The 16727-nt window shown below is 43.7% G+C and overlaps 1 protein-coding gene and 1 long non-coding RNA gene across 4 annotated transcripts in view; one reads left to right on the forward strand and one right to left on the reverse strand.

Moving 5' to 3' along the window:
- Positions 1–4119, forward strand: part of MRAS (muscle RAS oncogene homolog) — a 68127-nt gene extending 64008 nt beyond the window's left edge. For all 3 annotated transcript variants that reach the window (XM_053263657.1, XM_053263665.1, XM_053263672.1), the window contains exon 6: positions 1372–4119. In XM_053263657.1, coding sequence (XP_053119632.1) covers positions 1372–1471 — 100 coding nt within the window. In that variant the 3' untranslated portion in view covers positions 1472–4119. The remainder of the gene's footprint in view (positions 1–1371) is intronic.
- The window catches only part of LOC128330589 (uncharacterized), a 49372-nt gene that overhangs the window by 15782 nt on the left and 16863 nt on the right, over positions 1–16727 (reverse strand). The gene's annotated exons all lie outside the window — the stretch shown is intronic.

The raw sequence follows: 16727 nt of genomic DNA on the forward strand, positions 1-16727 counted from the left end.
TTTCACCCAGGACAGAGCCCCACACTTGCCTATCAGTTGTGTAGTCTAAGAAGCCTTGCCAGAATAGAGGCTCTGTCTCTCAGCATCAGTCAGTCAAATACAGCACCATCATTTTTGTAGGTTTTCTGTTTATAGCTTACTTCTACGGCATGCAAGCTTTTTAGTCATTAGATTCTTTTTCTGGCTGGTAGAGAAGGAAAGAGGAGGAGGGATTTAGCGGATGGGAATTAGAGAATAAAAGGCTGATTAGATGTTGCTTCTCTTGGTCTGGCACCTAAACTGCATGACACTTCAACCCTGAAGTTGCAGCCCTTCTACAGCACCATTTTGTTTTATCTCCAACTGAATTCTTTACAGCAGAATATTTCTTATCTCTCATAGACAGAACATTGGCACTTTTTCCACTCCCTGTATGCATTGTTTGGGGCCAAATGTCTCAGGAAATGGCTAAGGGCCTAGATGGAGTGACAACGGCTGAGCTTGCAGGGGCATGAGCTATATAGATCAGTAGTGGAGTGCATGCAAGGGCCCCAGTTCATCTCTGGTTCAAAGAGCTGGAGAACCAGGCTGGGGAGATCCTCAAGAGCTACAGTTCATCATGTTCAATGGCAGTTGCTGACCATGGTGCTGCTGACCATGCAAATGATGCTCGCGCATGTGCGGATGCCATATGTGTGCCAACGCCCCACACACAGGCTGCAGGGAACAGCATCGCAGCCCCACACAGCCATTGCTAGGGTGAGCGCCGCACCCGGAAAAATAGTGGGATGGCAGCAGAGCAGGTAAGGTCCAGCTTACTGGCACCTTAAGGGAACCACTCCCCACCCTGCCAGCCCATGCATGGGCCATTTGTGCATATCCCTAGCTGCAGTTATGCAACTCTGGCATAGACGTTTCACCACCTACCACTTACAAAGGAAGCTGCCTTATACCAGGTCAGACCCTTGGCCCGTCTTGCTCAGTATTGTCTACACCAGGGATTCTCAAACTTGGGTCCTCAGGTGTTATTGGACTTCAACTCCCATAATCCCCAGCCTCAGTGGCCTTTGGTTGGGGATTATGGGAGTTGAAGTCCAATAACACCTGAGGACCCAAGTTTGAGAATCACTGGTCTACACTGACTGGCAGATGGCTGCCAGTGTTTCAGGCAAGATTCTTCCACAGCCCTACCAATATCAATACCAGGGATTGAAAGACTACCAGCATGCAAAGCAGAGACTCTCCTACTGTACCACGACCTCATCTCTGCATTGACAAACACACCTCCACCATGCCGCTCTTCCCCCTGGAAGATACCAAGCACTTTTCAGTCTGCCAGTCCCCTTCTGTCCTGAAACTTAGTACTAATATTCCTTTTGTGTTTCTAAACAGGCAACAGGTCCCAGAGAAGAGCCAGAAGAAGAAGAAAAAGACCAAGTGGCGAGGTGACAGAGCAACTAGTTCTCACAAACTGCACTGTGTGATTTTGTGACTGCCACATTTCCTTTTTTTTTTCCCCCCGATCAACTTGAGCCTACTTTGAACTAAACAACCACCTCCCTTTGAATACTGTACCACTGAACTGCAATGTGACATCTCAAGGACAGGGAGCAGAGCCTTGGGGAGTTCTGATGTTCTGCCAAATAACTGCTTAGCAAGTGGTGGTGCAGACTACTTTCTAAAAGTCCCCACAAGTAGGGGACAAAGCAAGACCAGAGTCTTATGAACAGCAACCATTGCAGAAATCCTTAATGCAAAAGAAGAGCTGGATTTTACTTGCAGACATTTCTAGGTATACACTAGGTCATTTCTAAACAGTCATGAATTACTCCATTTTGTAGAGAGTGTGTGTGTGTGGTGTGTGTGTGTGTGTGTGTGTACACACACAGGTTTTTTCCCTGCTCTAGAAGCACTGAGCGGGAAAGAAGTGCAGTGGATTTGTTTTCTCTTGCACTGGACACTCCCCGATATACACAGCAATGCCAAACTGCAACTTCATATGAGAGTGCATAGATTGAAAGGAAGAAAATGAATTCCAGCTGCTCTGGGTACTCCAGACATTGTGTCAGAGGCTGGATGATAGCCAGTTCTTGAACTGTGAATGCCGGCAAAGATGATGGAGGAATGGGGTTAGTTTGTTTTTGTTGTCATTGTCCTTCTTGTTAATCCCAGTTAGGGAGTTGTATTTTGTGGGGGCATGTCAAGGCTGTTGCGGGGGGTGGGAGGGTGTGATGGGAGAGAGGTAGCCATTTTGCTAATCCTGAAAGTATTTAAATTAAAAGCAATTTACAAATTAAGTGTGATTGGTAGGTGGTTGTTTTTAGAGAAACACAGGCAAATTTTATATAGTGTAAGCAGATGTGCTGCTTAAGTTCCGGTTCTTGATGACTTGACTTTCACTTTTAAGCCAAATAGCTTTGCATTTTTTGAACTGAAGTGGTTGCGGCTTTCCCTTCCAATAATACATTCCTAAGTTCAGGAGAGCTTGTCCCTCCTCTCTTAAAATCAGTTCTTGTATTACATCTGTTTTTCAGAAACCTGTCTCCTAGAAATGACTAAGTATTTATGTATTTTCACACCACATGCATCTGTTAGCAGATGCGCTGCCTGCCACATGCCATTTTAAAATCAAATTGGGGTTTCCTTCATGATACTTCTAGCATGAAAACATAATATTCAGGAAGTTGCTCCATAATGCACTGTAAAACAGTAGCAAAGATAACAAACGGTAACTTTCCAATCAGTTCCTGGACCACTCCCAGATGGCAATTTTACTTCCCTTTACCATGGGAAGGGCAAGTGTGAGTTCATATATCAGATTTATTTCGAAGTCCCTGCAAGCGATCAGGGAGCACTCCATACACTATTCGGGTTTTTCATTGCACATTGGAGCTTTGCCCAATTTATGTCCGGGGTAAAAAAAAATTCCACTTTTTGCATTAGTGTTTTGGGCAAACCAAATTCTCAGTATCTGGTATGCCCCCTAACTTGCAGTACCTCTCCTCTTAATCCCACGGTAAAGCCTGAGAAAGGCCCTGGTTGTTGATGGCACACAGATACTAGAACTTCTTGTCATCTCTTGTGACTAGTTGGGCAAAGCTAGAGCTGGATATGGCCTGTTGTGTCTTGGTTAGGGGGTGCCTTGCTCCTTGACTTAATGAACAACTAAGGAAGACTTGCTATAACAAGTTTAAGAAGTCCTTGAGAGCAAAGAAGAAGGTGACTGAGTAGGGTCCCCACTGTGTGCAATCCTGTGTATGTTTACTTGGAAGCAAATCCCACCGTGATCAATGGGGTATACTCCCTAATAAGTGTGTGTAATTCCCAATGAGCTGTTCCATACACAATAACTTTAAGCACAGACGTCAGCCATGAGGAGCAATTGAAAGCAGTTTCCATGTGGCATCTGTTTTCATGTGCATCTGCTTTCAGACTCTAGTGAGGAAGGGTTTCTTCAGACTTTTACACATCTTAGGTCTGTTTCTTTCACTATCCAGTTCAAACAACTCCTGCTCCAAACAAAAGAGTAATTAATATGCTGCAGCTGTATCTAAACAGCCTCTGTAGCCTTCACCAATTAGAGCAAGCAATTCTGAGGCAGAGGGAGGGTATCTGGTGTGCGTTTTACATCTCAATAGCAGGGGTGTCCTTTCTGCTCTCAGCAAACTCTTCCCCACCTCCCATGCCTGAGCTGTGGGAACCAGCCAAAAGGTCTAGGCACACACGCTTCTGGTGCAGCGTGCTCCTTTCTGCCATCTTCAGAATAAAGAACTGACTTTTGCAAATAAACAAAAGTGTTAGGATGCAGAACAAAAAAAGCAGGAAATTCAAAATGAGGCTGATGCCACAGACCCAGCTCACACCATTGTGGAGAAGGAACAAAACACAATGGTGTGAACTGGGCACCATTTCACAGGGTCCTCCCTTTCCCTCTGAACTTCCTGGCTTTGGCCACTTTGATTCTATGACCTAGTTTCTGAGATGAATTCCCACCATGACTGCATCCAAGGTTCATGCTTACTTCCATATATCTACCCACAGGTCCCTCTGCTATGAGAAAGGAGTTGGGGAAATGGGAGGGGCTCTTCCCTCTTGCACATCTGACCATCTTCTTGCTCATTAAAAGATTTCCAAGCCGTGTGTGAAGCTATGTTTCTTGTGTAAGTAGAATGTGGGGTTGGAGGAATGGGAAATACTTAACATTAGCAAAAAGGAAAGTACCTGAAGAAAATGAGGGAAGTTTTATAAGCAAATAGGCTGGAAACAGAAAATGTACATAGGAAGCTGCCATATACTGAGTCAGACCAGTGGTCTATCTAGCTCAGTATTGTCTTCACAGATTGGCAGCGGCTTCTCCAAGGTTGCAGGCAGGAATCTCTCTCTGCCTTACCTTAGAGAGGATGCCAGCAAGGGAACTTGGAACTTTCTGCTCTTCCCAGGGTGGTTCCATCTCCTGAGGGGAATATCTTACAATGCTCACATGTAGTCTCCCATTCATATGCAACTAGGGTGGACCCTGCTTAGCTAAGGGGACAAGTCATGCTTGCTACCACAAGACCAGCTCTCCTCTCTCAGAAGCCATGAGGCTTGTCCCATCTCCTTTGAGCATGGGTATAAAAAGCTGGCAATGTAAGCTACGAGTGTGTTCAAAACAGAAGTTTCTGGAACATGTGCTCTGTCTAGTGTATTTTGCACTACACCTTAAATGCAAACTCTGGTTATCAGTGGTATATTTCCAGATTTTGTTTCTGGAAAGTGGCTCTCAACTTCTTTGCATTTTAGTAACTTGAAAGCTGAACACAGAAACAGCCGCCCAGGGCTCCCTCCCCGCTCACCAACAGAAACCGGGTCTCATGGATCGTGAGACCCGGCTCAACAAGTTTTGAGTGTTCCCTCGCAAGCACTGTTCTAACCACATAATCCAGTCCTCTCCTAGGAGTATTTGGGAATCGCTGTTACAGGGAATACTGGATTAGGCCACATACAAGTCTCCTCATGTTCTTCCATGGTTCTATGGGACTCATAAAAACCATCAAGGTGAACACAAAGCTATGTTAGCTATAGATTTTAGTTGGAAAGGTGACAGGCAGTTGTTGTGAAACAAATTCATTGTCAGTTGCATAGGTCCATTAAGTTTCAATCTCTCTTTCTCATGTGTAAGTAAGTAAAGGAATGCTTTGTCTTCTGCCTAAACTAAGCTTTAATAATGAATGGGAGCCAGAAGAGTGGGGAAAGGGAGGGATGCCATTTTGTTTGTCTGAGTCAGGTAAGAGAACTTCAGTTCCTTTATCTTCTGTTCTATTCTTCACTGGCCACAATACTCACTGAAGAAACATTTACGCGCTGTAAAATTTCAAATAAGATTTTAAAAAAATGTTCTTTTAAGTACATCTTGCGATGCAGGTATTGCTGATGTGCTTTTTCACAGAAGCCCTGCTGAAATATTACTGCAAGTGGGGATGGCGTGTGTGTAAAGAATTCCTCCTGTGAGAATATTATGCATACGCTGATGACCCATTTAGGCCTTTTCTGTTCTCTGCTGTCTTTCTCTCTCCAAAGAAATTTGCCCTCCTCTCCTCCTATCTGCTTTTCACTCCTCCAGCTGTGACAGGGCTATAATCACAGCAATGGCATGCAGACACTGAATACATACACTTTTAGTTGCACTTACAAAATGCAGTCTGCCACTGGCTATTGAAAAACACCTATTTCATCTGCAGGCTTGTATTCCCTTAAGAAACAGCTGCTCGGCAAAAAGTTGACGAGGTTCAAATTCGCATTCTTGGATTCTGAGTGCTGAGCCAAAAACAGCCTGTCTAGTTCCATTTCTAGTTCCATTTTGCCTTTTGTTATTGTCAAAAATCTCCTCAGCGTTCTGTTCTGCTATCAACATCCTGCTCAACATTATATCTATTTGTCATCCAAGTCCTAGACACCAGAAAGTAGTGTGCAGAAGTCCCTGCAGGCTGGCTTTTAAGGCTCCAGGGAACTGTGCAGCTTCTGGGTCAGCCCACAGGATACCAGAAAAATTCAGCTCAGCTCTAATGCCAACAGCAAAGCCACCAAGGGATTATCAGTTTGTTTGACCTCGTACCACAATAAAACCGACTGTATACACATACATATTCTCCACATGCAGTTAAGTGTGCATTCATTTGTACTTAAGAGGATTAGTACAGGCATTAAAAAAATAACACACCATGCACACCCCATACGTGAATCGTTAGGCATGCGTTAGTCTGACTCTAGGAGCAAATTAGCTGGGAAAGACATGCAAATTAATATTTCAGTGAAGCTTTGTGAACTCATGAGCAGGAACTTGGAGTGCTCTGTGCTCTGAGGGCCAGTCCATTAGCATATGCTTGAGAGTGATTTTCATGCTCAAGAGGGCACCAGGGTTAAATGCAACCTGAAACACATTAATGTTCAGCCCCTGCGAAGCTCTCGTGACAGCCTGTGATCGCATAATTGTCTTTTTCCACTGGAAAGAATAGCTGAAATGGCACTAAAAGGGGCAAGTGCGATAGCTGGGTGAGTCATTAAAAGCTCTGCGTTTGAGGGAGAGAAATCTGCATTCTATTTTTTCCTGCTGAAATACATAAGGGGGCAGCTTTCATTTATTCCTCTTGCTTTATGAAAGTTTGGTCCTAAGAAACAGAGTTCCACTTCCAAAACATCTCAGATGTGGTTTAAGTCATTGAGCCAGTGGCTGCATTCGCATGTAATATAAAACTGAAGACTGCCGAACCCGTGGTTAGTTTTTCAAGCCACAAATTGCTTTGTAGATATCCGTCCAAGTGCAGTCTGGCAACCTCAGTATTCAGGGCAGGGTAGGCCCTCCCTCTTCCTGATCCACTGAGGCCGCCTCCCAGCAAGCTCCAGAGTGCTCATGCCACCAGACTGTGGGCAAGGCATCAGGAAGTATCCAGGGTGGGAGCCATCAGCCACAAACTTCATGTGCCAAGCAGGATTGTGCCTTTTTCAAATGGTCTGCCCGCCCTCAGCAGGGAAAGGGCATTTAAATCCCTTTAAATGCTATACCATGCAACCCCCATCTTCTGCCACCCTCATAAGAGCCCCCAAACAGAACAGTCTTGCACACGCACAATTGGGAGGGTGTGTGCTGGGGGGGCACTATTGTTCTGATACTCAGGAAAGGGAAGGAAACATGATGACTTCCTAGGAGGGGATATGTATATGAGGGAGGGCAAAGGATCCTGGGGTCTGGCCTGCTGTGACCAAGGAAGTTCTTGTGAGGGCTCACATCAGCAAAGCAGTCTATGGAGACCAAACCACATTCCTGTCCTCATGTTGACTTGCTGCCTGGGGATTAGCACTCTCATGAGAGGGCCAGTCTACTGGGAAGACTTTAGGTTCACCAGCCTTCTATCTTCCATCGGACTGCACGCTCATGAGTTGAACTAACCAAAAAAGGGGTTGCCCCGCTTGCATGGGGCCCCTGTTCTCTCTGGCTAATGATCGAACTTTTGCACAGCAAATCCCTCCTCTCCAAGGAAGCCTTTCACACACCCAAAGCAGATTTTGATGCTCCGTGTATGCAGGCATAGCTGGGTGGGCAAATTGCAGAAACCCTGGGACCGGGGACAGATCTTTACTCTCATTCAAATCTCCTGGGTTCAGAAAAGCGTTGCGCCATATGCAGATCTGATGCCACAGGGGATCGTGGAGTAGGGGAGCCCCAGTTGTCTGGGACACCAGTAGAGCAGAGTTGCTGTTCCAGGCAAACAATTAAGATGGGCATGTTCAAATGGGTGGATGGGCTGGCAAGGGACATGCTTCGAAAGCTTCTTCGCAGCAGCCACCAAGACAGGGGGACCTGTCCCTGCAGCTTGCTTGTGTAGAGCGACCTGGTTGGGCAGCATCTGCCATCTGGCCTGCATGTGTGTCTCCATGGCCTGACAGTCTCATGAGAGAGCAGTCCATGGGTCATCGCACATTATTAGCAATTCTGCCCAGCAGCCCTGTCCCTACAGATAGATCTTCTCTTGAATTGTGAAGGGGTATCCCCATAGCAGTCTACTCAAGAACAGCATCCATCATCATCAGAGATGTCAAAATGTTCCTTTCACTGGAGGTAATGCTGATCCTGCTGCCCAGCCGGCTTACTTCTCATGAGTAAGCAAAGGGAACCCATGTTCCCCCAAGGGGCTGGAGCTGGGGGCCCCTTCCCCACCATCACTGTGCAAAAAATAGAGCAAAGCCATTCAAGAATTCCTGGCTGTGGCTCCCAGAGCCCAGGTATCGCCGCCCTGCCATTCGTTGCTGCTCCAGCACTCTAATGTGGTTGGCCCTGCTTATGTTGCCACCTCGACTGCATGTACTTGTGAACATACATCTTTAATGCTTCATTTTTGCAGAGCAAATTACATAGTGCCTGTCTTGCCATCCCATCCTTTTCTCTCCTGCTTGCCAGGAGGGAGGGACAAGGGTCAGAATGGGAAGAGGGCATGCCCCTGTGTGACTTTCCCATTTGACAGGCTGACAAGCTTGGGATGGGACGTGGTAGTATCCCTATGGCCGAGCAACTGCTTTGTTGGATCAGAGACAGGGGCGCAGCCAGCAAGAAGCATCACAGGCATGGAGAGGGCATGATCTCAGGCAGGTCTGGGCCACCCTCTCTATGATTATGGTTCCAGAAACTGCATGAAACCATGGTTATGGCAGCGTCCACATTCTGATGTAATGCTGCCACCGGAAAACCTCAGGTTGTGGCAGTGAAACTCACTACAAACCGAAGGTTCAAACTGGAGTTTTGCAAGGCAAACCGCAGGTTGCTTTTGCTGCAAAACTGCCGTTGTGCGCATTCAGACGTTCACGTATTCAAACCTCTGCCCCATTTAACTGAGGTTTCACATTACAGTACATGTGAGTGCAGCAGTGTGAAAGAAAGCTCAATGCAGTTTTGCAGCAGTACTCGGGATACCACAAGCTCAGTTTATCTTAGCTGGCATCAGTTGGAAGGGTGAGATCAAGCTATGGACATGCTATTACCCACCCTTATTGTTTAGTTTATTGTTTATTGGAAAGAGCCCAATGCTGTGCCCAGAGCACTAGTGGTGCACATGTAAACAATTCATTTAGGAACTCCATTCTTCAGAAGTCAGTTTTGATTTATTCAGCTCTTCCTCTTGCTCCAATCAGAGGATACACAAAATGGCCTCCAATCAGAGGACCCAAAAAAGGCCTACCCCACAAGGACTATTCAGACGTTACTCTGAACATGTGAAAACAGGTTCACATTCAGTGGTGCCACACCTGTTCCCAACATTCATTCAGCATGAAGTTCAAAATAGCCTGTGCAAATACAAATGGTATACATGCATGTTCTGCACATGGGATTGTGTTTCCTAACTGTGAGAGCAGTTGACAGTGGAATAAACAACCATGAAATGGAAATTCGCACCACCCTTAATAATACAAATCTATCTTTACCCTGAGGAGCTGCCATTCCATTTGAGCTATTGAAGTTGCACCACAGAGAAGCTGTCAGCATTTTGATGGGGGGCACCCTTTCCCAGGTCCTCACTGAAGCCACCATTGCTGGGAAGGACAGCTTATTCATGGAGCCCCCAACAGAGAAAGCCCAGGGAAAGATCAGCAATATCCACTGAGACAACATTGTCCACTAGGGGTGTCCCAGAAGGAGAGAGTGTGACCATCCAGTTCCCCCATATTGTAAATAAGACATAGAGAACCAAAAGAATATATTTCTGCCTCTCATTTTGACTTTGGCAGTATCTTGGACTATTGGTCTAAGCCTTAAACCTCTGTCTAATTGTTTTGTTATTCTCCAAACCAAACCCATCAGAATTTGCAGTTTAGGCTTGTGAATGGGGAAATAATTACCTTGCAGCCACCAACAGACACCAAGACACAGCCATGCTTGCTGCCGAGGGTAAGGCAGGAGGGTTACACATGTATGAACCACTCCTTAAACAAAAGAGGTAGAACAAAGCTTGATTTAATACTGTCATGGGTGAGAAGAATAAGATAAGAGATTGTTGCTAATGACTACTTTAGCTCTTGAGATGAAGAAGTTAAAAGGTTTTACTTCAGATGAGAGATAAACATTCAGCTGATAATGCATAATATCTTTCACAATTAAATTGATAGAAACCCACCCACTCTTCATGCAAGATCATTTTGTTCTACTTGCTTACATATACATAATCAACTAGTTTGAGATGGCTGATTCAACTGTTTGCTGTGCAGCCAACAATTACTTCTACATGGGACTGTAAATGTCTACAAAATCAACGTGTGTGTATATATATATAAAAGAGAGAGGGGGCATTCCTGAGGATGTGGACAGCTTGGAGTGGTAAGGCCTGCCACCTGTTCCAACATGGCTGATTTCATCTTGTAGGGAGGTTGTTGGAGCTGGCCTAGTTGATATCATTAATACCTCACTGAGGGAGGGCAGGATGCCACCTTGTTTGAAGGACACAGTGGTGAGACCCCTTCTTAAGAAGCCCACTCTGGATCTCCTGGTTATGGATAATTATAGGCCAGTCTCCCCATGTTTGGCTAAGATGACTGAGATGGTGGTGGCTGACCAGCTCCAAGCTTGGAGGAAACTGATTATCTAGACCCATTTCAAACTGGCTTTAGGGCAGACTATGGGATTGAGATGACCTTGCTTGGCCTGATAGATGACCTTCAACATGGAATTGACAGAGGGTATGTGACTCTGCTGGTTCTTTTGGATCTCTTAGCGGCTTTCGATACCATCAACTATGGTATCCTTCTGGATTGACTGAGGGATTTGGGGATTGGAGTCACTGTTTTATAGTAGTTCCACTCCTATGTTTCAGGTAGATTTCAGATGGTGGTGCCTGGTGGCAGTTGCTCTTCTAAATGGGAGCTACTATATGGAATCCCTCAGGGCTCCATTCTGTCATCAATGCTTTTTAACATTTACATGAAACCACTGGGTGAGGTCATCAGGGGATTTGGTGTTCGGTGTTATCAATATGCTGATGACATTCAAATCTATTTCTCTTTGTCATCAGTATCAGGAAATGGCATTAGCCCCATAAATGCCTGCCTACAGGCATTAATGGGCTGGATGAGGGATAATAAACTGAAGATGAATCCAAGCAAGACAGAAATGCTCATTGTTGGGGATCATAATCTGCAAGACAGGATAGAACTTCGTCTTCTGAATACACTCCCCAGAAAGAACAGATTCGTAGCTTGGGAGTGCTGGTTATTACCTTTAAAGCACTGAATGGCTTGGGTCTGGGTTGCCACACACACACATATATATACACATACACATACACATACACACCCCAATGGCACAGCGGGGAAATGACTTGACTAGCAAGCCAGAGGTTGCCGGTTCAAATACCCAATACCCTACACACATGGACAAATTTTTTGGTACCCTTACAGCTCATTGAAAAGGTGTTTTATGCCTTCTGAAGAGTGATTAAATGAAAAGCAATTGTCCCATATATACCTGCATGCCTTTGATATGTCATTGAGTAAAGCAAAGCAAGTGTGAAAAGAGATAAAGTATTGCTTATTCTACAAAGATATTCTAAAGTGGCCTGGACACATTTGTGCACCAGAGAAAGCAAAGGAGAGAGTTGTCTGAGTAGATCAGAAAGAAAATTATAGACAAGCATGTTAAAGGCAAAGGCTATAAGACCATCTCCAAGCAGTTTGATGTTCCTGTGACAACAGTTGCAAATATTATTAAGAAGTTCAAGATTCATGGGAATGTAGCCAACCTCCCTGAATGTGGCTGCAAGAGGAAAATGGACCCCAGAATGGGGAGAAGGATAGTGAGAATGGTAGACAAAAAGCCAAGGACAACTTCCAAAGAGATACAAGCTGAACTCCAAGGTCAGGGTCCATAAGTGTCTGATCACACCATCCGTCGCTTTTTGAGTGACAGTGGGCTCAATGGAAGAAGACCCAGGAGGACTCCACTGTTAGAAGAAAAACATCAAAAAGCCAGACTGGAATTTGCTAAAATGCATATTGACAAGCCACAATGCTTCTGGGAGAATGCCATTTGGACAGATGAGACAAAACTGGAGCTTTTGGGCAAGTCACATCAGCTCTATGACCACAGATGAAGAAATGAAGCTTTCAAAGAAAAGAACACCATACCTACTGTGAAACATGGAGGAGGCTCGGTTATGTTTTGGGGCTGCTTTGCTGCTTTGCTGCACACAGTGCCTTGAGTCTTTGCAGGGAACAATGAAATCTCAAGACTATCAAGACATTCTGGAGCAAAATGTACTGCCCAGTGACAGCAAGCTCTGTCTCAGTCGCAGGTCATGGATCCTCCAGCAGGATAATGACTCAAAACATGCAGCTAAAAGCACCCAAGAATGGCTAAGAACAAAACATTGAACTATTCTGAAGTGGCCTTATATGAGCCCTGATTTGAATCCTATCGAACATCTATGGAAAGAACTGAAACATGCAGTCTAGAGAAGCCTGACACAGCTGGAGCAGTTTGCTCAGGAAGAGTGGACCAAACTACCTGTTGACAGGTGCAGAAGTCTCACTGAGAGCTACAGGAATTGCTTGTTTGCAGTGATTGCCTCTAAAGGTTGTGCAACAAAATATTAGGTTAAGGGTCCCATCATTTTTGTCCATGCCATTTTCATTTGTGTTATTATTTGAAATATTCTGTTGCATCAAAACTCTAAAGCAAAGTCTGATTTTTGGCACAATGTTGGGTGCCAATTACATTTGTCAGTTTCAAGTTATTTCAGAGACAATTGTGGGTTCTTCTTTTTTCGTGGAGGGGTACCAACACATTTGTCCACGTGTGTATATCGGGCAGCAGCAATAAAGGAAGATGCTGAAAAGCATCATCTCATATTGCATGGGAGACAGAAATGGTAAACCCCTCCTGTATTCTACCAAAGACAACCACAGGGCCACAGGGCTCTGTGGTCGCCAGGAGTTGACACCGACTCAACGGCACGCACGCGCGCACACACACACACACACACACACACACACACACACACACAATATTGAAGTATGGAATATACTCATTTGTCTAATCAAATTAAGAGAATAATAAATAAACATTGGCATTTAGTAGAACATATAAATGGATGTAGTTTGAGATCAACCATCAGTTTTAGGAGGGGACCTTCTCTAAAGAACAAGCTAGTTAGAACTGATATAGCACAGACCTTATTGTCAGAATGTATCCAATATTAGGCATCAATATACTCCACTACATTCAGACAAAACCTTTCAATTTAATGTGTATGGTAGTTGCTGGACAGCAAATTAATATATTTGTTAATTTGCCCATGTTATAAGATGTATGTAGGTCAAACTATTTGCCCATTGAAAATAAGAATAAAAGAATATAGGAGTACTTTCAAAGTTGGGAAAGGTGAAACAATATTAATCAAACATTTTCAAAATCATCATCATTTTAGAGGTTTTAGAGTGATGATTACTAATAAAGTTGTGCCACATAAATTGCATAGAGTAGATAAACAGAAGGTATTAACATAGAATGAGACTAAACTGATTTTTCTAATCAATAGAATGACTCTTAATGGTTTGAATGATAAAATTGATTACGACTACAACTATGACGGATATTTATATACCGCTCTTCAACCAAAGTTCTCAAACCAAAGTGTATTATTCTACACAGAAAAATAAATAATACATAAATAAGATGGTTGCCTGTCCCCAAAGGTTTCAGAATCTAAAAAGAAATATAAGGCATATACCAGCAACAACCACTGGAGGGATGCTGTGCTGGGGTTGGACAGGGCGAGTTGCTCTCCCCCTGCTAAATATAAGGGAATCACCACTTTAAAAGGTGTCTCTCTACTCAGTTTTCTTGTAAAACAACCATGAAATAGTTTTTTGATAAAATATTTTGCGACAGTTTTAATTTAAATTGAAAGAATAGGAGAAGGGCTTGAATGTGAGTGTCTTTAAAGCTTAGTCATGAGTTACCAGTATAGCAGAGCATCACATCTACAGCTGTTAGTAAGCTAATTAAGACAACTATGCCTGCTAACTATGTAAGAATCAGGATAGTATCACCAGAGACAACACAGTTGGAGCAACAGTTCTCCATGATTAGAAGGCAATGGATTGAGATTTTATTTCTATTGAGACAGATTTACCAGCTAAAGGTGTAATTCAAAAAAAAACAATACATTTATGACTCATGTTACAGGTTTATATGATGTTTTGGGGAAAATACGAACAGTGTATGTTTAATCCTAAGGAAGTTCAAGAAGACGACTGATTACAGAGCATATGTTGGGAATTCTCTCTGGTAAGAGAAACCCTCTTTCATTATAGCAGAGTGCACAGAGGCACAACACAGCAGAATTTAGTTAGGCATGTGTGTATGCTGAGAGTAAAGTAACTTGGAGCCAGTTCATAGTTTCAAATCAATATTAGTAGTATTTATTAGAGAACTCCATTCTAGATAGGAAAGTGAGGAGATAGAATCTCTAATCTATCTATCTAGCTGGATGCAGATGGATTCTGCATCTCTGCACACATGGTGCAGGAGAGAGGAGCTTGCATGTTGCAGGGTAGAAGGAAGGGAAGAGAACAGAAGAGGAAGTGGCAAGGCAGAAAGGAAGGAAGTGTCCCTGAAAGTAGCAATCTACATTCCAAAGAGACAGTGTCAGAGCAGTAGAGAAGGGATGACCAATGTCTTGACCCTCTAGCCCTCTGACTCACTAGTCTGTCCTCCACTGTCATTGAGACAAGAGACAGTGCATAGTCCTTCACTTCCAACAGCATATTATACTTGATACTATCTACATTAGTAAGCTCTATATAGATCATGATTGCTCATAACAAAAAGTCTTTCTAATTTAGGTTTCTACACACTATTAATGAAAGGAAACTTGAAGAAGACCTTCCAGTTGCCAGTATATGCAGCTGTTCTGGCTTGATTTCAGCCTTTTGGTCATTCAGTTCTCTGTCCAAGTCTATGGAGTGGATACTGCCTTGGTCAGCCTGACAGATGATCTCCAACTGACAGAGGGAATGTGACTCAGTTAGTCCTTTTGGATCTCTCAGCAGCCTTCAAAACTATCAACCATAGTATGCCTTGCAGTGGCTCTGCTCCTACTTCTTGGGCAGTTTCCAGATGGCGTCTCTTGGAGACTTTTGTTCTTCAATATCTGAACTTTCATATGGAGTGCCTCAGGGCTCCATATTGTCTCCAATGTTATTTAACATCTACATGAAACTGCTGGGAGAAATCATCAGGAGATTTGGTGCAGGGTGTTATCAGTACACAGACACCCAAATCTTTTTCTCCATGTCAACCTTAGCGGGAGAAGGCATAACCTCCGTGAATACCTGCCTGGAGGCGGTGATGAGTTTAATGAGGAATAACAAACTGAGGTTGAATCCAGATAAGATGGAGATACCTATTATGCAGGGTTGGAATTTGGGAGGCAATCTTTTGATCTACCAATTCTGGATGGGGTCATGCTCACCCAGAAGGAACAGGTTCACAGTCTGGGAATATTTCTGGATCCGAACCTCTCCCTGGTGTCCCAGGTTGAGATGGTGGCCAGAGGTGCTTTCTATCAGCTTCAGCTGATACGCCAGCTGTGTCCATTTCTTGAGATGAATGACCTCAGAATGGTGAATTTATTATTATTAATATTTATTTAATTTATATACTGCCCGACTCTAAAGGCTCTAGGTGGTTTACAAAAATACACAATAAAAACAGAATAAAACCAATTATTAAACAACAAAAATTAAGCAGTAATTAAAAATTTACATATTTTGGTATCCTCCAAGCTGGACTACCACAATGCCCTCTATGTGGGGCTGCCTTTGTATGTAGTCCAGAAACTGCAGCTAGTACAGAATGCGGTGGCCAGGTTGGTCTCTGAGTCATATCAGAGAGACCATATTAGTCCCGTGTTAACTGGTTGCCAATAGGTTTCCAGGCAAAATACAAGGTGCTGGTTATTGCCTATAAAGCCCTAAACAGCTTAGGCCCTGAGTATTTAAGAGAATGTCTTCTTCGCCATGAGCCCCATTGCCTGTTAAGATAATCTGGAGAGGTTCATCGACAGATGCCACCGGCTCATCTGGTGGCTACTCAGGGATGAGGCTTCTCCATTGCTGCCCCTGGGCTTTGGAATGTGCTCCCTGTTGAAATAATAGCCTACCCATCTCTGGCCACTTTTTAAAAGGCACTGAATACAAATTTTGTTCACCCAGGCTTTTAACTGGATTTATAGTTGTAATGTGTTAATCATTTTTAATTTGTATTGTGTGTGTTGTACACTACCCAGAGATGCAGGTTTGGGATGATATATAAATAAGATTAATAAGCTGTCCTACACTTGTTCAGAGGTGCATTTATTTATTTATATCTATATATGTGTACTGCTTTTGTTGAAAAGTGGTATATAATATTCATCGTATTCATACTAGGAAAGGATGGTTTTCTGGACCAGATCAGGGAGTGGTGGATGGAAGCCAGGGAGAACAACACTAATTTTAAGAGCATCTGGGATAAGGAGCAAAGTTCAGAGAACAACTCTGAGGCAGGTTGAACCCCAGTACATTTCATTATAGACATTAGGAACTGCATAAACTAGCACAGCAAGTTATTACTGGGGAAACAAATGGAATCTGACATTCCGTATACTTTACTTAAGAGCACTTTATGTATAAATATGTACATGATGGAAAGGGGAAAGGGTAGTTTACATTCCAACCAAGCCAGG

This window comes from Hemicordylus capensis, chromosome 1 (assembly GCF_027244095.1).
Source record: "Hemicordylus capensis ecotype Gifberg chromosome 1, rHemCap1.1.pri, whole genome shotgun sequence".
Lineage (NCBI taxonomy): Eukaryota > Metazoa > Chordata > Lepidosauria > Squamata > Cordylidae > Hemicordylus > Hemicordylus capensis.